Source organism: Camelina sativa, unplaced genomic scaffold (assembly GCF_000633955.1).
Source record: "Camelina sativa cultivar DH55 unplaced genomic scaffold, Cs unpScaffold00574, whole genome shotgun sequence".
Lineage (NCBI taxonomy): Eukaryota > Viridiplantae > Streptophyta > Magnoliopsida > Brassicales > Brassicaceae > Camelina > Camelina sativa.
The window spans coordinates 47,963-70,289 of NW_010921737.1; the positions used below are offsets into that span (position 1 = coordinate 47,963).

The 22,327-nt window shown below is 40.8% G+C and overlaps 2 protein-coding genes across 3 annotated transcripts; both read right to left on the minus strand.

Annotated features, from left to right (window-relative positions):
• Nucleotides 1-3,091: 3,091 nt before the first annotated feature.
• On the minus strand, nucleotides 3,092-9,052 carry LOC104773561 (tubulin alpha-1 chain-like). The gene is made up of 5 exons (XM_010498196.2): nucleotides 8,851-9,052; nucleotides 8,406-8,620; nucleotides 4,294-4,493; nucleotides 3,709-4,199; nucleotides 3,092-3,624 (listed from the first exon to the last, which is right to left on the minus strand). Exons 1-5 carry the CDS (start codon nucleotides 8,961-8,963, stop codon nucleotides 3,309-3,311), a joined length of 1,335 nt encoding a protein of 444 aa, XP_010496498.1. The 5' UTR covers nucleotides 8,964-9,052; the 3' UTR covers nucleotides 3,092-3,308.
• LOC104773559 lies at nucleotides 4,862-8,383 on the minus strand. 2 transcript variants are annotated; one of them, XM_019242699.1, is made up of 4 exons: nucleotides 7,712-8,383; nucleotides 7,467-7,542; nucleotides 7,139-7,216; nucleotides 4,862-7,048 (listed from the first exon to the last, which is right to left on the minus strand). In XM_019242699.1, the coding sequence occupies exon 4, from the start codon at nucleotides 6,500-6,502 to the stop codon at nucleotides 5,333-5,335; it is 1,170 nt and encodes a 389-aa protein (XP_019098244.1). In that variant the 5' UTR covers nucleotides 6,503-7,048; nucleotides 7,139-7,216; nucleotides 7,467-7,542; nucleotides 7,712-8,383; the 3' UTR covers nucleotides 4,862-5,332. The 2 variants fall into 2 exon arrangements, with proteins under 2 accessions (XP_019098244.1, XP_010496497.1); XM_010498195.2 differs by lacking the exon at nucleotides 7,467-7,542 and having other exon boundaries at nucleotides 7,712-8,379.
• Nucleotides 9,053-22,327: the final 13,275 nt, after the last annotated feature.

The following is a 22,327-nucleotide window of genomic DNA, read 5'->3' on the forward strand; positions in this document are numbered from 1 at the left end:
TAGCGAGCTTCGCATCCCTCTCTATTTCACCCCGCAGTCGTCCAAAAATACTCGTGTCAGGTCCTTTAAGTGCATACATCTCACATTGACCTGCATGGTCCTCCTCATCACGTCGAGATAAGGCATCGGCTGCCTTGTTGTGTTTTCCATCCCGAAACTCCACCCCAAAATCGAATCCAAGTAGCTTACTAATCCAATGGATCTGCGGAGACGTAGAAAGGCGTTGTTCCAACAAAAATTTTAAACAGTAATGGTCTGTGCGAATCAAGAATCGACGGCCCCATAAGCAAGACCTCCAATGAATCACCACTTTAGCTAAACCAATGAGTTCTCTTTCGTATGCTGCAAGTTTATGGTGACGAGCTACTAATTGCCGACTAAAACATGCAATAGGGTGATCTCGTTGATGAATAACTGCTCCAAAGCCACTGCCCGAAGCATCACACTCCACAACAAACTCTTGTGAAAAATCCGGCAAGGCTAAAATAGGAGCTTCAGACAAGGCATTTTTTAAAAGATGAGGGTAGCGATACGGTCGAACTGCGATAGGGTTGGCTCCTTGAATCAGCCGAATACGATGATCACAAGCTCGTTGAGGTGGCAATTATGTTGGTTTATCGAATAACTCCTCAAACTCCACTAACAACTTGCCCAGTAATTCAGAAGAAATTTGCATCATCATTGCTTTCATTGTTAAGCGGCGAACTGATTTGTGTTTAGTGATAGGAACTACAGTCTTCTCCCCTGTAATAAAAATTTCCTCCCCATTATTGAACCAGTCCTCAAGTGTATCATTCTGGATGGAGTTTAAATTAGAATTGTGGTCCTTCCTTTCCTCAGCCTCTCCATGCCATTTGATCAAAGTATCTGCATGAGTAAACTCAATAGTATGTGCTGGACCATCTCATATCACACGTCCTAAGGCATTCAACCAGCGAATACCGAGAACGACATCAAACCCACTCAACGGAATCGCAAAACAGTCTACCGTGAACTTGTGTCCTTGTACCATCATTGGAAGATCCTTGCACAACCCGTCGATTACACACTTGCCACCATCGGCGAGAGATACGAACCTTCCCGGCCGCCGTCGTATTGGTATTCCCAACTTCTCCGCTACACTACTCTGAATAAAATTGTGAGTAATCCCTGTGTCCAACAATGTCCATCCTGTTCCAGTTGCAATGTCTGCTTTCACTTGCAAAGTGCTCTCGGTTTGTTCTCCTTTCATAGCATTAAGGGAGAGATTGATGTCCTCATCGTCAAAGGGCTCATCATCCATATTCTCTCCCTCCAAGAGGGGTCTAATATAGAACAAAACTGCCTTATAAGCATGACCAGGGCCATACAAGTCATCACAGTTAAAACAAAGTCCCTTAGCTCTTCTTTCAGCCATCTCAGGTTTTGTTAACTTTTTCCAAACTGTTTATTGTGAATTTTGTTTCTGCACCGCTGGTCCCATATGAGAAGCCTCTCCACCTTTTACCACTTGAGTTCCTCGATAACCGGTTGAGGTTGGGTTTGAATAGCATGTGGTTGGGGCTGTGTGTCCGCCAAAAGTACAAACTCTTCTGTCATTCTCGATTTTATACTCATTGTCCCTTGCATATTCCATAGCTTCAAATATTGTCTCGGGTCTCAAATACTCCACTTCTTTTCTCAAGGAATCAGTTAAACCCACACAGAACTGCCATAGGTGCTGATCCCCTATTAGCTTTGTTTGCCTTACCAAACATTCCTCAAACTGCTCACAATACTCGTCTACCGTTCTTGTGTGTCATAGGTTACTTAGCTCACCCATAGGATTTACTGCATCTGCTCTGCCAAATCTACTTTTGCAGATTTTTTTGAACTCTGCCCAACCCAATCGATGCTTAATTAACCTTCGTAAATTGGTATACCAATGATGTGCTTTATCAGACAACACAAAAGTTGCTTAACGCACTCTCGCATCATCGTTGTAGATACCTTGATCCTCAAAATAGTCTTCACACTTCTGCAGCCATTCAACAGCATTCGTTGACCCATCATATACTGGAAATTCCATCTTAGACGGTGGAACTACGATTCTCTCAGCTTCCCTGCCGTCACTCTCTCTTCCTGCAGCTCCACCTTTCCAAACAACCTCCTTGTGCACCCTCACGTCCCCCTTCATGTGAGTGGATCGCTCTTCTTGTGGAAGTTCCCCAATTGGCCTCATCGACCATTCTCCACCACCATCTTGCAATCGGTGACCATGTTCTCTTCCCAAAGAGCGTTGTGCCCAAGGTCCACTAGAAGAAGTGCCTTTACCATCTCCTCCGTTGGTGTTGTTATTTTTTCCTGATTAAGAAACTGATGCTGTGTCTTTTTCAGCCTCCTCTGCTTCCACTCCCACCTACGAGGCCACAAAAAGAATTTTTTCCAAGACTTCTTGCTTATCGGCTCTCATAACTTCTCTGATCTGGGTTTGCTCTTCACGAACCTCCTCCATCCTTGATTTATTCTGCTCTCGCTCCTCCTGCTGGTCCGCTTGTATGGACTCAAGTGCAGCTTGGTGTACGTTTGAAGTCTGTCACACCCAGGTCAGCTTGCGTACGTCCGGACGATTTAGTCAAGTCTTCGAGCATCTTCTTAACTTTCTCGAATTGTGATGTGGTCATCGCCCCTTCTCCCGTTGAATCAGTCTGCTCTGATACCAAGATGTTATGAGCCTGTAGCTTTGCTGCAGACCTAGTAACTGGAACCGTCGTAAGTTGCTTAAAGACACTTAGAAAACAAAGAACGTAAAAGCTTAAACTTCCCTTAACCCTAGTCTCCCTTGAGAATAAGGTTAATGCTTGGAAGTTGATTCTTATTGATGTTGTAGAGATCTTTATATAGATCTCTATAAACCGACATAAGCAAAGACTAAAAGGAAAACTATCAAAACCTTACATATCATAAAAAGGAAACATTAAAACTAAGCCTTGGCCGTAATGGCCTTTCTTCTTTGATACGTGAGTCCATACTTCGTATCACAATCTTTGAATGTAAGATTCAATTTTGATGAGGTGTAGACATGGATTTGTTTACTATGTACATTTTCTGACAAGCATCTTTACAATAGATAGAGCATAAAGACATTTGACATGTCAAATTAGACCACAAAAGAATCCGTGAAACTTTGTATTAACATGCACCATTGATGCAATCCATCATTATCACACAAATGATAAATTAAAGAAGACCCATAAACATCACAAAATAACTATAGAGATCACATTCACATAGACATAATTGATGTACGTCACAAGAAAGAAACAATGGCTAATCACTCATGTGTCTTTCTAATAATCACCACCTTCTTCGTCGTCATCCTCTGCTCCTTCTGCACCAACTTCCTGATAATCTTTCTCGAGGGCAGCAAGATCCTCACGGGCCTCCGAGAATTCTCTATCTTCCAAACCTTCTCCTACGTACCAATGGACAAAGGCTCTTTTTGAATAGATGAGATCAAACTTGTGGTCTATGCGAGAGAAAACTTCCGCCACTGCAGTATTGTTGCTGATCATGCAAACCGCTCGTTGAACTTTCGCAAGGTCACCACCTGGAACAACTGAAGGCGGCTGGTAGTTTATTCCGCACTTGAATCGAGTTGGACACCTAAATTTTAATATGTCCAAATATCTGTAAAGGTGTAATAGAAGAAGATTTAAGAGGTAAAGAAACACTAGTCTGAGCTCTTACCGGTCAACAAACTGAATTGTGCGCTTGGTTTTGATGGTAGCTACGGTTGTATTGACATCCTTAGGCACAACATCACCACGATACATCAAACAGCAAGCCATGTACTTCCCATGCCTTGGGTCACATTTGGCCACCATGGAAGTCGTGATCTCAAGGACTGAGAACTGCTCATGGTAGGCCTTTGCAGATGAAATAACAGGTGCATAAGAGGAGAGCATAAAGTGGATCCGAGGGTAAGGTACAAGGTTGGTCTGGAACTCCGTGATTTCCACATTGATGGCACCGTCAAACCATAGAGAGGTTGTAAGAGAAGAGATGGTTTGGGAGATCAAGCGGTTCAGATTTGTGTATGTAGGCATCTCAATGTCTAAAGATCTCCTGCATATATCGTATATGGCTTCATTGTCCAACTGAACAACAACATCTGTGTGCTCGAGAAGAGAATGATTCGAAAGAACACTGTTGTATGGCTCCACAACTGCTGTAGAAACCTGAGACAAACAAAAAGAGTTTGAACGCGATATGTTCAGCCGTAAAACCCATATTTTGTTAAAAATCGAAAATGGAATTTTGTGGAAGTAGTACCTGAGGAGAAGGGTAGATGGTGAAACCGAGTTTAGATTTCTTTCCAAAATCTACGGACAGGCGTTCCAACAGTAAAGAACCTAAACCAGAACCTGTTCCACCCCCAACAGCATTAAACACCAAGAATCCTTGTAACCCTGTGCAATTGTCTGCCAATTTCCTCAGCCTTTCAATACAGGTGTCAACAATTTCCCTCCCAACTGCAATGATGGAACAAAATTTCAATACCATGATAATTAGCAGATGAACTAGTCATGGTCAAATATGTCGTGGTTTCTCGTCATAAGAAATACAAATGAAATGGTGAGCAAAATATAAGAGTATCTCCATCAAGGAATGTCATGAAAGTATCTTAAAACAAATTTTATTCTTAATTTTGAAAAAAAGTAAAATTAAGAACTTCTTAAGAAACTTTAATATTTCATAGGTCCATTAAAGGTTGTTAAATTTGAGGTTCTTAAAAATATTTTTGTTTGTAATTGTAAACTATTATGGTATTTTGTTTAAATTTATAACACATTTATACTTTTAGAAACTTAAAAATATTGCAATCAATAAAAGTTTAAACAAACATGGCATAAAAGCATTTTAAAAATAGATTACAAAATGATTAATTTTAATTTTGATTTGTGCCAAATTTTTTCCATATATGCTCAACCAAATCCGCTTTCAACCGATCATGTAGTTTTTTATCATGAACTTCATTTCGAATGGTCATCACATTTCCCATCATATTGGTGAGATTTGAAGGGATATCTGTAGAATGCGGACAATCAACTTGTGAAGTTCTGTTTGAGTCGTCTTGTGCAAATGAAGCCGTATCATACTGAGTATACCCATCACGTTCGTCTTCTACAATCATGTTGTGCAATATGATACATGCTTTCATTATGTTTCCAATTTTTACCTTATTCAACAAAAGAGCTGGGTTTTTGACTATGGCAAATCGAGCTTGCAAGACTCTAAAAGCACGCTCGAATAAGGATGCTTTCAAATATGTAGCAAATAAGGATGCTTTCGGATCTTGTGGAATTCGAATTTATTGGATAAAAGTAGCCCAGTCAGGATAAATACCATCGGTGAGATAGTAAGCCATATGATATTGTCGTCCGTTGACAATATATTTCACTCTGGGAGCTACACCATGTAATATGTCATCAAAAACTGGTGAGCGAGCGAGAATGTTGATATCGTTTAATGTACCTAGGGCTCCAAAAAATGCATGCCATATCCAGAAGTCTTGTGAAGCTACAGCCTCTAAAACAATTGTTGGGTTTCCAGATCCACGGGTATATTGACCTTTCCATGCAGTCGGGCAATTCTTCCACTCCCAATGCATACAATCAATGGAACCTATCATTCCAGGAAATCCGCGGTTCTCTCCAATATTGAGTAGTCGTTGAAGATCTTCTGTTGTGGGTCTGCGTAGGTACTCATATCCAAATAAATGAATGATTCCTTCAGTGAACTTTTCCAAACATAACAACGTAGTGCTTTCAGCAAGCCGGAGATATTCGTCAAATGAATCTCCTGCAGCACCATATGCCATCATACGAATGGCTGCTATACACTTTTGTATTGCAGAGAGACCAAGCCTTCCGTGACCATTTCTTCTTTGTTCAAAGTATGGAACTTCAGTTGAGAGTCGTTCGACGATCCGCATGAACAAGGGTTTGTTCATTCTGAAATGGCGACGAAAGATTTTAGGAGAATATGTTGCATCTTCACGGAAATAATCATCCCATAAGCGTTGGTGACCCTCTTCACGTTTTCTTTCAATGTGGACTCGTTTCTTCTTCTCGGGTGCAAACTGATTCATTGCATGATCAAAACGATTCTCGAATGCTTGATCAAAATAATTGTCCATTGCATGATCAAAATACTCATCCATTATTTCTTCAATGTTCTTAGAAGAAGATGCCATCTTCTCTACACCAACTAGCTTAGGATTTTCAGCATAATAAATTGCAATCCGTGACCAAAAACTACCAAATTTTTGATCGACAGCAACAATTGGATCCTTGCTAGTGTTAAGCCAAGCACCGATGAGGACCACATCTTCTGTGTGTGACCACTTCCTTCTACGCTCCTTTGATTTCTTTTCACCTACAGGGCCCTCCTCAGCATCCGAATGGGTTTGAAGAGTGTGGCTTTCTTGTTTACTAGTTAAGAGGTCCATAAAACCTAGATCTTCACTAAATGGGTCCATAGGCAAGTTTCTGGGTTGTGTTTAAAAGAGGACCGAGAATAAAGAAGGATTGATGGTCTGTTTAGGTGTGTAAAGGAGAAGAAAGGTATGTGTTTAGCGGTTTCCAAACACATAATATATAACTAGAGGTGAGATGTAAGTGTATTTGGTTTTTAAATGTGACATAACAAGCAATTAATGACAACTACCAAACATTGAGTATAACCTAACACTAGACAATAAGTTTTTAACTGTGACAACAACCAACAATGCTTGTTTAATTGTGACATAACAAGCAATCAATCAAGTACAAACATTGAGTGTTTAAGTGTGACAATTACCTAACAGTTCTAGTTCAATTTAATGATACAAATTTATGATGCAAATAGCCGAAAGACCAAAAAGACAAAGAGACATACCGATTGAAGAGACCAAGGAGTTGAAATGTAGTATATATCCGTGTTTAGTTACCTTTAAGACCTCTACATCTTCTTCTAACAGCTTTGACTCGTTTGGATGGAATACACGTGACTAGCCTCCATCTAATATCACGCGAAGCAATCCATCCTGGTAGATTTAAAATATTTTCAATTAAAAGGCAAACACTTGAGACCTTGTCTAAAATGTAAATAAACCTACTGAGGTTAAACTACAGACCAGTGATGCTTGAAGAAGGCTGGTGACTACACGATCCCTCAATGGCTCCATTATGACACTACATAGCTGTCCAAGTTCCTGGTCAACGTAATTGGAAATTTAGCACTGTCGAGAAAAAAGCCTTTACTAAAATTCATTGATAGAGTATCGCCATAAAAATCTTAATATAATCAAGGAATTTAAAACTTCATTGACTTCTAGGAACCTAGTATTTAGATATCCTGAATCATGTTACCCGCACCTAGTTTTTGGTGGTTCAGACCTCATGTAAACTGTAAATGTCTCTGGCTCAGCTATAACATGTCGTGTCTAAGGGGAGATTTCTTACCGTATCAAGGAGCTCAATCCCCACACAAAGCAGCAGATTCATACGCATTTTTACAAAACCAACCAAGCTCTCCTATCTAAGAAACACAAGTTTGACCAATCATCATAGTAAAAATTCCTCTAAATTAATAATTTCAACAGTTCTAATTAGCTAATCAACATCGAAACCGGTTTTAATAATCAAACGTAATCTAAGCAAATCAAAGAACAAAATTGTAAAGACTTGTGGTTCGGATAAATGAATACCACAAATCTTGATAGGAGCCTCTTTCGCTCCTAGTAACCTCTTTATAACATCATCAACCACACTATCTTCCATCAAAAACTGGAGCCTCTTTCGCCGACCTCCAGTTTTGGAACTCTGTTTCCGATCAACGTGGTTCAGAATTGTCTTGATGAATGATATTACCGCTGGTGATTGTAGAAGGGAGAGATGAGAGCAGAACCAAAGATGATAGAAGAAGAAACCAGAGAAATCGAAGCCAATCCAAACCATTCTCTCTGAATTGCAAACTGAGAAAGAGAGAGAGAGAGCGATACAAACGAGAGTAAGAAAAAAAAATCATTTTTCTCCCCAGCCAATCAGATGTCGACACAACCTCGGTCCTTAGTTGCTCTAAAACATCTAACATAAGCATCGATCCTAAGGTAAATTTGTTTTTTTTTATTAATATGATTTATTTTTTAACTTAAGCAACTCTTAAGATATGGTTTATAACCTTTGATGGAGATACTCTAAGGTGATACATCGTTCATTGACAAAAAAATTAGGTGCACATGATACCCTACTAGTTAGATTATACACGAGCTTAGCACATATGTTTTCAGTTTAAAATCGCAAAGTTCGGTAGCCCCCGAAGGTGCATGAATCTAGCTTCCTTTAATAGAAGAACCTTCCAAAAATACTAAAAAAACCAGAGAGATGGAACATGTATATAACCAGTGTAATGGCCTCTAGCAAAGTTATTGGCTGCATCTTCTTTTCTAGAGATAAGTTGTTCAGGATGGAAGAGCTGTCTGTAAGTGCCGGTTCTTACTTCATCAATGACGGTTGGTTCAAGATCAAGAAATACAGCCCGAGGCACATGTTGGCCAGAGCTTGTCTCGCTAAAGAATGTGTTGAATGCATCATGACATACACCCACAGTGCTATCACTGCACAAAAAAAAAAAAAAAAAAAAAAAAAAAAAAAAAAAAAAAAAAAANAAAAAAAAAAAAAAACCAAACAACCATATTCAAGTAAAACCCAATTATAAAAACATTCACTTTGTCAAAGTTTTATTGCAACCCCTAAATCAGTGCCATGTCAATAAGAAGAAAACAAATTTTCGAACCCATAAACAATCAAGACGGTCATAAACTATGGCGATGAATATAATTAGAACCTGGGCATGGTGCCATCGGGTTGGATACCATGTTCGAGACAATAAAGCTCCCAACAAGAATTTCCAACCTGAATACCAGCTTGTCTGATATGAATGCTAATGATCTCCCTCATGTTCGAAATTTTCTCAAGAGACTTGTTCTTCCTCTTTATCTGTGTCTCACGAGGAAGATGGTTGTTGTTGGGTCTCCCGCTTTTAAACGTGAAAAGAATAAAGCAGGAATGGACTGGAAGAACTTAAAAAGGGGCTGGCCCTGAAAAAGTCTGTTTCGCTGGAATTGCCTAATTAAAGAATTCACCAAATATAAGTGTATGTATGGCGATTCTTCGCTCGGATGGCGATTTTTGGGGCGATTTGGGATCTCTTCATCGTCCCCCTCCTTCTCCGATATGGAGTCTCCTTCCGACAGTCAATTACAGTTTATGTTGTTGCCTTGACGGTTTATCTCTGTTACAGTTATCTGTTAACAGTTACTTTCTTGCGGTTTTATCGATTGATAACCGTTGGGAAAAACCGCCATGGCCAACAACCTATATAAATCCATCTTCAGTCCTTCGAATTCTTACGCAACTTTGCTCAATCCTCTCTAATCGAAACATGAGTGACTACATTCGTAAGAATCTGCAAAATTTAGACTTGGGCATCAATGACGCCCCAATTCCCCTCCCACCGGAGTTTTGTGTTCATGCGGCAAACTTAAACCGCTTTTCCCTGATTGTCACAGTTCTCAGTCCAAGGAAGCAAAATCTGAGAGCGATTGTCAATCAAATGCCTAAGATATGGGTATTTACCGAATCATGCCGTGGTCGTGTTCTTGGAAATGGAAAAGTGTTGTTTTTCTTCAAAACAGAGGAAAGCTTCAATCTAGTTCTGCGACGGGGACCATGGGCTTTCAACGACTGGATGGTGACGGTTCATCGATGGTATCCAAATATTTCGGATGAGGCGATGAAATACCCTTCTGGATCCAGGTGCGTGGAATTCCGGTACACCTACTAGCTTCTGCTATGGTCAACTACATTGGAACAAAGTTAGGACTGGTTGAGAATGTCGATTTCAACGAAAATGCAAACATGGTGGAGTTTGTGCGTATCTGTATCAACTGGAACAGCGATTTGCCGCTTCGTTTTCAGAGGAACTTTCAATTTGCTGGTGGTGAAAACACAATCCTCAAGTTTCATTATGAAAGACTCAAAAACTTTTGTCAGAAGTGTGGAGCGCTTACTCATGATGCCAGGGAATGCCCGTTGTCTTTTGACGACCCACCAAATGATAACCCTCCTCATGATGAACCACCAAATGATGATGACAATGACGATGGGGATGGAAATGATGATGATAAGTATTTACCACACCCAGACCATTTCCCAGAAAACCCTGATGGTGCATCCAATCCTATCAACCCCAATGTACCTGAGTAATACATTCCTGGTTTACAGACGATCCAACAGGACAGGGAGTTCATTATCAATGAATCCGATGATTCTTCCTCCCCAAGTGTCTTTGAAGACTCTGAACTCACTGCAGAACGACTACGTTACCTACTGGAAAAGTTCAAGAAAGGCAAACTCCAATAGGCTATGGTAAGTCCTCCTACTCTATCTCACCATGACTCCCTGTCTCCCATTGGCAATAAGCGAAAGAAGTCTGAACTGGAATCCTACTATCGTCACTGTGAGGAGTCCATGAGAGTCGTCTCCTGGAACTGTCAGGGCATCTGCTCGCCGCTGACTCAACAAAGATTAAAACGTTTATGTCGTATTTTAAAACCTAATGTAACTTAGGATATTATAACTACATAACTGAACCCCCTCAAGGTAGGAGTGGAGGTCTAGCTTTATTATGGTCTAATAATGTAATGTTATCTCCTTTGTATCAAGATGAACGCATCATTGATGTATCCATCCGTTATAATAACAAAGACTTCTATTTTTCTGGTGTTTATGGTAATCCTATTCAAAACAAACGTTATCTATTTTGGGATTACTTAGAACAACTAGAAGCTACTCGTTCTTGTCCATGGATAATTGCAGGAGACTTTAACGAGATCAGAAGCAACTTAGAGAAAGTTGGGGGACCTCCAAGAGAAGCATGGACATTTCGTAGATTTAATCATATGATAGCAACATGTGATCTAAATGACTTACAATCAACTGGTGATAGATTCTCCTGGGTTGGAGAACGTCGTAACTACACTATTAAGTGTTGTCTGGACAGAGTTATGGTCAACTCCGAATGGACCTCAAATTTTCCAACTGCAGAGTCTGAATTTTTGGAGTTTGGTGGTTTTGATCATAAACCAATTCTCACAACAATACAAAGACAACAACAAAACACAACGAACGCATTTCGCTTCGACAAAAGACTCATTGATATTGAAAATTTCTCTCATACGGTTGAACGAGGCTGGAATTGGTGCAAACAGAACTCTTACTACTCGATATGTGATCAAATAAGTAGTTGTCAACGTATGATGGCAAAACAAAAACATTCAGCAAACCTTAACTTGGCCAAACGTATTGCTTTTTATGAGAAGGAGCTAAACAGAGCTATGGAAAGCACAAGCAGGTCAATGCGAAGACATATACCGAGATTACAGGATGAGTTGAGTAGAGCTTACAGAGATGACGAATATTACTGGCAAACAAAGAGCAGAAACAAATTGATGCACTGTGGGGATCGAAACACAACCTTCTTCCATGCCTCCACAAAGAATAGATATGCAAGGAACTACATGAACACCATCAAAGACGAAGATCAAAGAATATACACGGATGAAAAAAGTATTGGAGACCAAGCACAAAAATATTTTACAAAAACCTATACCTCGAGTCGAATTCCAGTATCTACTATAGACTTTGGTGATTTCCCTGCAACTGTTACGCCAGCTATCAATGAGGACTTAACAAGAGAGTTCACTGACTCCGAAATTTACGATGTTGTCTCACACATTGGCGATGATAGAGCTCCTGGACCAGACGGCCTTACTGCACGTTTTTACAAACAATATTGAAATATCATCGGACATGATGTGATCAAAGAGGTTCATGATTTTTTCGACTCATCATACATGAAGTCGAGCATTAATCACTCCAACATATGTCTAATACCAAAAACGACACAGCCAGAAACGTTTGTTGATTATAGACCCATAGCCCTGTGTAATGTATTATACAAAATAATCTCCAAATGTCTAGTAAATAGACTTAAAAACATCTGGACAATATAGTTTATGATACTTAAGCTGCATTCATACCAGGGCGGTTAGTAACAGACAACATCATGATAGCCCATGAGGTCATGCATTCTCTAAAATCCCGGAAGAGAGTTTCAAAATATTACATGGCCATCAAGACAGATGTTACGAAAGCTTACGACAGAGTAGAATGGGATTTCTTGGAGACAACAATGAAATTATTTGGCTTCTCAACAACATGGATTCAGTGGACTATGGCACCCGTTCGCTCTGTAAGTTACTCTGTTTTAATCAATGAAATTATTGAATGATAATAATCCTTATCACCCTATCTTTTCATTCTCTGTGCGGATATAATGAGCCATCTAATCAGAACAAGAGTAGCGGATGGTGATATTAGAGGTGTAAGGATAGGAAATGGTGTGCCTCCCATCACACATTTACAGTTTGCTGATGATTCTTTGTACTTTTGCCAAGCAAACTCTAGGAATTGCAAAGCAATCAAAGAAGCTTTCCAAGTCTATGAATATTACTCTGGGCAGAAGATTAACACATCTAAATCACTAATTACATTCGGATCAAGAGTACCCTGACAATTACAAAACCGCTTAAAGAATATCTTGGACATACCAAACCATGGGGGAGGAGGGAAATACCTTGGCTTACCAGAACAATTTGACAGCAAGAAAAGTGAGATGTTCCAATATATCATTGAGCGAGTAAAGAACAGAACATCATCTTGGCGGGGAAGACATTTGTCACCGGCTGGTAAAGAGATACTACTCAAATCGGTAGCCTTAGCAATGCCTCTATTCTCAATGTCATGCTTTAAATTACCAGCAGGAGTCCTAACAGAAATTGAAAGTATACTTCAAAAATTCTGGTGGGAAAAGAGTAACCATGATAGAGGAATCCCATGGGTGGCTTCGAAGAGACTACAACATTCAAAATCAGAAGGTGGTTTGGGCTTTAAAGACTTAGCGAACTTCAATGACGCTTTGCTTGCAAAACAAGCCTGGCGCCTCATTAAACACCCAAACACTCTGTTTGCGAGAGTTCTCAAAAGCAGATACTATAAGGATGAGTGTGTTCTGGGTGCAAAACAACTAGTTAACCAATCATATGGATGGGCATCGATACTTGAAGGGCTAAAAAAAATTAAACTGGGACATCGATATATTGTTGGCAATGGTGAAACTATTCGTCTGAATATAGATAATTTTACAGAATCACATCCACCAAAACCAATCTACAGCCCTGACTCCAATACCAGTTTGCATACCGCTGACCTTATCTCTACACATGGTGAGTTCCGACAATGGGATACAGACAAGATTACAAACACGTAGCAGCAGTGGACCAAGATCATTTATACAAGACATATCTCCCACAATCAAATCTCCAAGACAGAATCATCTAGCATTATAACAAAAATGGTGACTACTCTGTCCGTTCAGGGTACTGGCTAACAATGCACAATCCGGACCAACCGAATAATCTTCCACCAATACCTCATGGATCACCTGAACTGAAAAGTAAAATATGGAAGTTAAACATTTTGCCAAAAAATAAAACATTTCCTCTGGCGCATCCTATCAAAATCTTTACCTACACTTACACGCCTTGGCTCACGTGGTATGAATCTTGATCCCATATGTCCTAGATGCTTCCAGGGAGATGAAACTATAGAGCATACTCTTTTTCTTTGTCCATATGCTGAATTGATTTGGCAAATATCTAACATCCCAGTTTCCCTATTATACACAAACTATTCGAATGCAGAAGAGTTCATTGCAGCTATTTTCAATCACTATGATTCTAACAGAAGTTCAACTAACATGTCTCTGCTCCCATTCTGGTTATTATGGCATATTTGGAAAAGTCGAAATTTATTTATCTTTGAAGGAAAACAGGATAACCCAAAAAATATTCTTCTTCGTGCCCAATCAAATGTACGAAAATGGACTTATGCTCAAAATAACAATTACCACAGAACAAATCATGACAATATGCAGAGAAGAACATGGACCACGCCTACAGAGCCTTTCATGAAATGCAACTACGATGCGGCTTTTGACCATAACACAAACCAATCTAAATGTGGCTGGATTCTAAGAGATCACAATGGAGGTTCTCAAGGATGGGGAGCTTCAGTTCTAGGCTATGCAGCGTCACCTTTACAAGCAGAAGCAAAAGGTTTATTAGCAGCTATACAGCAAAGTTGGATCAGGGGATTAACTACTGTGAAATACTTACTAAAGCTATGAATGATCAGATTTATGATGTTTCGATTGATAGCATAGTTCATGATATAAAGTCATGGTCCTTCAAATTCAGGGATGTAAAATTTGTTTATGCTCCAAGGGAGTGCAATAACTCTGCACATTATTTAGCAAAATTTGGTTGTAATTTTGGTGTTTTTTATTCAGCTTGTTTCTCGCCACCTGTTTGGCTTTCTCATGAGTTGTATAACGATTATTATCATTCAATAATATAAATCATTTTTGCTGAAAAAAAAATAAAGAATTCACCAATCTAAGGTGGATATTTTTTGGATTTTTATATATTCCATTTCTTGTCTTTTTTTTTTGCCCCCTTTTTTTTTTCTTTTGACAATAGAGTGAAAGTCACCAAAGAATTATTTTTTCCAAAAATATATCCATTTACCAGATAATTATACACACTAAATTTGTTCTCCAGAAAAATATTAACTAATAATTTTTCTTTAATATTTATAAAAATTTATTTACAAAAAGATAATCCAAAAATCCTCTTATTCTTCTCTTATGAAAGTATGAAAATAAGTTAAATAAATAAATAACAATTTATAAGAAAAAATTTTGCAATGAAAAAACAAGTTGACATATTCCAGTGATATTTTTGTAATTCTGACGGATCCCTCTTGAAAACTATTGAAATAGGATAAAAGACTGTTTGTTTGCCACGTCCCAACACATATTTTGTAGTTAACGCCGTTAGAATGAAAAACTCTCAGCGTTCCAAAAATCAAGATTCCAAATAAGCTTACCAAAATGGGTCTCAAATGCCACGGACATGATCAAAATTGGATGTAGCCTGGGCATTTGGTTTCAGGTTTTCAGGTTTTCGGAATTTTGGATTTAGACATATAGTACCTGTTCGGGTTTTTTCTACTATTGGGTCGGGTTAGGGTTTTATCCGTTCGGGTTGGGTATACCCAAACCCAATCATACCATGATAAAAAAAACAAAAAAAAAACAAATTTTATCTTTTTATATATTGTAGAACACATGTATATATAAATATTTAACGTTTTATGTTAAGACAAAGAAACTAAAATCGCAAAGTGGTTTAAGATGATTTACTCTTAAATGCTCAAAGTATTGAGTTCAAATCCCCTAAATAGCATTTTTACATTAAATTCGAATTACCTCGGGTCGGGTTTTGGATCCGGATAATATGCCCAGTGCTAATTGGATGGGTTAAAAAGTGGTCTGGTTATGTATTCCATTTTTAACTAGCTTAGTATAGGTTATCTAGCTAACTAGAAAATCCCTCTGCCAGAAAACCCATCTTCTTCTGCCAGAAACTGCACTTGCTTAGCTTAACGAATAGCTTATGCTTCTGCAGCTTGCTCAGAACTGCTTTTAGATGGATCTTATGCTCCTCAGGACTCTTGGAACACACCAGAATGTCGTTGCTGAAGATGATGACAAACACATCCAGAAACTCCTGAAACACATTGTTCATCAACCTCATAAATACAGCTAGCACATTAGTCAAACCAAAGGGCATCACCACAAACTCATAGTGCCCATACCTCATCCTGAAAGCCGTCATCCTGACGTCTAACTTGTCTTTCAGATTCTGATGGTAACCAAAAGCCTAGCCAATCTTGGAGAACCAAGTAGCACCCCTCAACTGATCCAACAACTCCTCAATCCGAGGAAGAGGATACTTGTTCTTCACAGTGACTTGGTTGAGACCCCAATAATCTATACACAAGCAGAAGCTCCCATCCTTCTTCTTAAAAAACAACACCGGCGCTCCCCACGGTGAAGTGTTAGGATGAATGATTCCTTTACCCTACAAATCATGCAACTGCCTTTTCATCTTCGCCATCTTCACTGGAGCCATCTGTAACGCCCCCGAACTGGTCCTAAGCCCCGGACAAGAGCACGGATGGCCTGCAGAATGCTACGTATGGGAACCGCACCCTGGTTGTCCGGTCGAGGGAGGGAAGCTGCAGCTTCCCGACCAGTCCTCCTGGACGCGAGTCCGCCCGCGGCCGAGGTTCGCTTAGGCTTTGTAACCCTCGCGGCCCTGGCGCGTTGTGTTGGCCCGGACAAGGCCAATGTATCAAATGCAACTTGCCATGTTTTCTTGAAAACCGATTATATTACTTAATAATTATTACATTGAAAATAGTTTATCAAGCAATACACGTAAATAGTCGGATAATTCATAGAATACATCTTTGAAAATATAGGGTTTTTACAAAAACACATGAAAACAAGTCCTATCCGGTACCCTAAGTTTGCCCCAGCACTAGACTCCACCTAGACTACCTGCGAGACAAAATATTATCATGAGTTATCTAATATTACTCAGTGAGCCTGGGTACCCCAACCTAGAAATGCATTCTACTTTTTCCCAACCCAACTACCCCAACAATCAAGGAAACAAGCAAGCAAATCAATCAAAGCAAACGCAACAGAAACAATAGCGGAAGCAAATAACAACCAGCAAGCAAAGAGGGTTAGTTCAAGCAAGGCTCGACTTGGACTCGACACTTAGACACTCTACTCCTACACGACAACGTAAGACGACTAGAATATAACAAGGTAATCTCGACTATCCTAGACTGTTTCACCTACTCAATAACCTAAGACGACTAAGATAATTAAGGATTACTCAACTACCCTAGACTCTTTCACCTATGGGCCCTCGATAATCTGTTCCGCTCCTCTCCTCTGTTCATGCAGATACCACACAGGCAACCTGCATGAACCACCCCATGCTACAACGTCAAGTAGCTGTCGCTCTAGTAGCTAGCTAGACGCCGACATTGTCTCGCGTAAGTTGTCGTTGAGAACTTCCATGAGACATTCAACAATAGGAGGAACATAAGATCGACTACTCTATCCTAGCTACGACTCGAGAAGAATAGCAAATATAATTCAGGACACTAGCTAATACTACAAATTCAAAGGGTTAGTGGAAAATAACTATAAGAATCTAGTACTAAACTACACGCAATTCAAGCAACGAAAATCAAGCAAGCAAGCAAGAAAATCAAGCAATAAATATGCAACAATCAACAAGCAACAAGAATAAAAATTCAAGCAACCTAGATTGTTCTATATGCATGCAACCGATCTACCAATTTTTAAGCAAGAATTTATTGTGGTTAAAAATCTATCAGTTCTCTCTCTAACATGCAATTACCTAGTCCAAATTTTAAGCAAGCCAAATTGCTAAAAATGCATCAAATTTATCATGAAAATATGCGGTTCAATTCTACTCAATTCTCACATGCATGGTGATTCCTAGCATAATTCTATGTGTTTTAGCATGAATTCTAGAATAAATCCTACCATATTAAGCATGCAACATCTACCTAGTTCTACATGAACCTAGACTAAATGCAGCAAGCAATAGGTACGCACACGGTCCATAGGATCCATGCGGTACCCCACACAAAACTACCACAGAACTCACAGTGATTTCGGCGGATCGATGTATTGAGATTCACGGCACCACGGATCAGACAACCTCTCTTCGCACCTGCTTCGTCTTTGAATAGCGTCTTCCTTCGTCTCAAACCGCGTCTCGTCTCGTCTTCGATCAGAGTCTTGCCTTTTCTTTGATCAGCGTCTCGCCTCTCAACTCCGTCTCTCTCTCCCTCTCTCTCTCTCTCTCTCTCTCTCTCTCTCTCTCTCTCAATTTAGAAGAGCAATACTTAGAGAATTTTTTAGCTTTCTTTTGTGTTTGAGAGAATGTCACAATTGAGAAGTGATACTCCTTTTATAGAGGTTTATGGGCAGTGCACTCCTCCAATGCATGTCGAACACATGGCTTACTTCTCCTCCACATCTTTGGGCGACTTGGTGAGCAAGCTATACAAGATCAAGTGAATCTCCTCTCCTCCTTGCATGTAATGGTATTAGGCGATTTGTGGGGGATGAATCTCCTTTGTCTTCCACTTTTCCACTCATCGATCTCCCATTGGCCAATTCTTTAAAAACACAATGATTGTGTCTTTCTCCTTAAGGATCAACAACACAATGATCCCACTTTTAAGGTTGCATGAAAATTGATTGGTTGATTCTAGAGAATAAAAATATTCACTCCTCCTTGCGCCGCCAACAAATGCCGCAAAATCTGGAACGCTGTCGGCTCCTCGGTGTTGCGTCCGTTGATCATCGGCTGCTTCTGGCATTCCTCGGTTTAGTCCGCTACGTCCAATGGTTTCTCGGCAATACCGCAAATCCTCGGCAGTACCGCAAGTTTCTCGGCTATACTGCAAGTTTCTCGGCACTCTCGGTATGCCTCGGTACTCCTTGATGCATCTTGGCACTTCTCGGTAATCCTTAGTGCTTCTCGGTGCGTCTCGACACTTCTCGGTAATCCTTGGTGTGTCTCGGTATTTCTCGATACGCCTCGGTATGTCTTGGTATTTCTCGATACGCCTCGGTACTTCTCGGTATTTCTCGAAGCGTCTCGCCATTGGGCAGATCACCTGAACATGGTAGAGTTTGCTTACAACAACAGTTATCAGGCGAGTATTAAGATGGCTCCTTATGAGGCTTTGTATGGGAGACCATGTCGTACACCATTATGCTTGACTCAGGTGGGGGAGAGGAGCATGTTTGGTGCTAGTTTTGTTCAGGAGACCTCAGAGAATATTCGGGTTCTAAAGCTGAACATGAAGGAGGCTCAGGATAGACAGAGGAGTTATGCTGATAGGAGGAGGAGAGATCTTGAGTTTCAAGATGGCCATGTTGCAGGGTCCGAACAGGTCATTGTCAGAGACTTAGTTGAGTCCGAGGTATATGGGTCCATTCAGAGTGATTGAGCGGGTTGGACCAGTGGCATATAGACTGGAGTTACCCGAGGTTATGCGTGCATTCCATAAGGTTTTCCATGTGTCTATGTTGCGGAAGTGTCTCCGTGAGGGTGAGCAGGTGTTGGCTAAGATTCCTGAGGATCTTCAGCCTAACATGACCTTGGAGGCGAGACCAGTGAGGGTTCTCGAGAGGAGGATCAAGGAACTTCGAAAGAAGAAGATTCCTTTGATGAGAGTCTTGTGGGACTGTGATGGTGTTGAGGAGCAGACTTGGGAGCCCGAGGCAAAGATGAAGGCAAGGTTTAAGAAGTGGTATGAGAAGCAAGCCGCGACTTGTACTTGTCTAGCTTGGTCCCATCTGTAATCCGTGGCTGGAGCGGGAATGGAGTATTCCAGCCCATATCTCTTGTTTACTCGGTCGCTTAGGGTGGTTGGTTGTGCGACTTAGTAACAAGATTAGGTGGTGCTCCGGGTAAAAAGTTTCTGTGAGGCGGGATTTTTGGAGGAAAGTTTCCTGAAATAGAAGTTTCCAAAAGTGGAAAGTTTCCAAAAATGGAAATTGCCAGATACGGAAAGTTTTACGGGAGTTGGAATTTGTCCATTTTAGCGGTGGAGAGCCTTGGAGGGGCTTTTGTGGCCTTAGTGGCGGCCTTTCGAGTCAGTGTGCCTATAACGCCCCCGAACCGTACTATGACCACCCAGGCCATCGGACGGCGCCGGGACGCTACTATGGGAACGTTCATCAAAGGTCCGGCCGGGTGTGAGAACAAATCAGGCCCTTCGGCCAGTCCCTTGGCGAGGTTCCCGACCACACGACATATCCTTCAGGCTTTGCAACCCTACGGACACGCCGTGCGTTGGGCCGACTCGGACTAAGTCTATATCAGTACGACCCGCCCGATTTAAAAGAAAATACGAATACATTAAAACTTCAACAAGTTTCCACACCCGATTACACAAAATAGTTCACAAGGCTTAACGACAAAGTTTGGTTCGCAAATAAACATACTTTGAATTTTACAATAGACACCAAAAAGAAAACTACTCCGGAGTCCTATCGTTCACCACGCCCTCTAGTTCCCTCTAGGGTCACCTGCAGAACAACAATATTATCATAAGTGAGCTCAGGGTTCCTGCAGAGAAATAAATCCCAAATCCCAATTCCCCATTAACAATCAACATGCACGCAAACACAACAACATGCGAACATAAATAAGCAACATGCAAGCATAGATAGACAACATGCAGGCATAAGCCATTAACAAGCAAGTAAGCGATTAACATGCAAGCAAGCAAAACAACTTAACAACCATCAGAGATGACATGCGGAAGCTAAGAAGCTAACAAAATCATTCTACCAATAATCGCAACTACATGCAACAATATACAACAACATGCAATAACATGCAACAACAAAACTTGAAAAGAAACAGAAGTTTTTAACAAGTTTAATTTATCTGGGCCCGGCATGCATTCCTCTTCCCCAACCCCTCATGAATTCTCCAAAACGCAACCACAAAGGCAGGCGTTTGGATATCAACCAAAATTACACCGTCGTGTAAAATAGTCTCGGCCAGGGTTGCGAGCCCAGTAACCTCCGAGCTCTTCGTGACCAACCCTGCACACACACGAACATGGGTTGCATGTCGCGGCTGCATGTGGCACGGAATGGGAAGGATAGCCATACCAAATCTTAAAACACTTAGCCAGAATTTCTCGCGGACTAAAGCGCCTTAAGATCTCACCGAAATTTATACTTGAATTTATACGGTTCACAAACCGATAATTTTACAAGTATCTCAACCAAAACTCGCCTTTGTTACTAGATCATCTCGATCTAGCAACTAGCACAACCTCACCACGCATGCATTTAAACAAGAAAACATAAAAGAACTTCAAGTAAATGCATCTACATGCAACATGCAGAACCGCGCACTAGATGGATGTTTTTAACTCTCCATCTAAGCCGATGCAAATATGTGCCTGAACTCACGGTAAACTGTCGACGAATGATCTCCGTTGATGAAGCTCTTCTCGCGGCAACTCGGATCTCTCCTTCGGTTAGAATNCCCACTAACTTCTCTTGATTAAAATATTAATCCACTTAGCTTCCTTGACTTAAGTGATTCTTGATGGGAAGACTTTTAACAACTTTGGTCGATCATCGTCGATCCTCGGCAGCTCTCTCGGCAACTATCGGCATCCATCGGCAGCTTCCTTCGGGTACTCGACCCTTTCTCGGATACTCGGCGACTTCCTCGAGTACTCGATAACTTCCTCGAGTAATTGGTACTTTCCTCGAGTACTCGGTACTCTCGGCAATTCTTGGCGTCTACTGGACGATGCGTCTCGGACGGTACGGGCAGTACGTCTCGGACGACTCGGACAACTCTTGGTCCGTTACACTTTCCTCGGACTTCCCTTCATCAAATTTTCAGCTCTTCTTACTGCCTTCCTTTCTCGATCTTCTGGACTTGAATGGACGTCAAAACTTTATCCCTTGGTGAGGGTCACTACATTCTCCCCCCCCCTTAATAGAATTCGTCCCGAATTCCATAGGGTTCTGATGGTCCTGCCTCATCTTCTTCGGTGAACAACTGAGGATACTTGGCGCACATCCTATCCTCATCTTCCCATGTGGTGACCTTATGGTTCTGCTTTCCCCAAAATACTTGGATTTGAGGAATGCTCATGTTCTTCAGCTTTCGGGTTCTCCTTTGTCCTAATCCAAACGGTCCTTCGGGGTATGTTAGGTTTGACTCCAACTCCTCGAAAGGCTCTGGCACAATCATTCTAGGATCTGGCACATGCCTCCGTAGTTGTGAAACGTGGAAGACTTTATGCAATCGCATCACCTCGGGCATTGATAACCGATAGGCTACCTCGCTGATGTTCATATATTTTACCTTGTTTTCCCTTAGTTTATTCACATCTTTTGCATCTTTTGCCATCCATTTAGGCCATTATTGTGTAGCTTTAGCACTAATCATGCATTAGAGTTTAGTTGCATTGCATTTGCATCTTTTCATGCATAAACAGGTGATTTTGGAGCTTAAGGAGCATGTAAGCAATGGAGAAGAGATGTGAAGCAATCATGAGGAAGAAACAAGGGAATTAAGGCTGAAGAACCAAGGTCCAGAGTCCAACTCGACCGCACACTCGACCAGACACTCGACCGTGTGCTGAGGAGGACTCGACCGAGTGGAGATTGCACGAGAGAAGCCAGCTCGACC

Bases quoted from the DNA above. Each gene is read 5' to 3' on its own strand.
- LOC104773559 (XM_019242699.1), bottom strand. From the start codon at position 6,502: ATGGACCCATTTAGTGAAGATCTAGGTTTTATGGACCTCTTAACTAGT.
- LOC104773561 (XM_010498196.2), bottom strand. From the start codon at position 8,963: ATGAGGGAGATCATTAGCATTCATATCAGACAAGCTGGTATTCAGGTT. The intron at 4,494-8,405 runs GTTATATACATG...CCATCATTGCAG, and splicing joins TGCTAGAGGCCATTACACTG to TTGGGAGGGAAATTGTTGAC. The intron at 4,200-4,293 runs GTACTACTTCCA...TGTTTGTCTCAG, and splicing joins CCATCTACCCTTCTCCTCAG to GTTTCTACAGCAGTTGTGGA.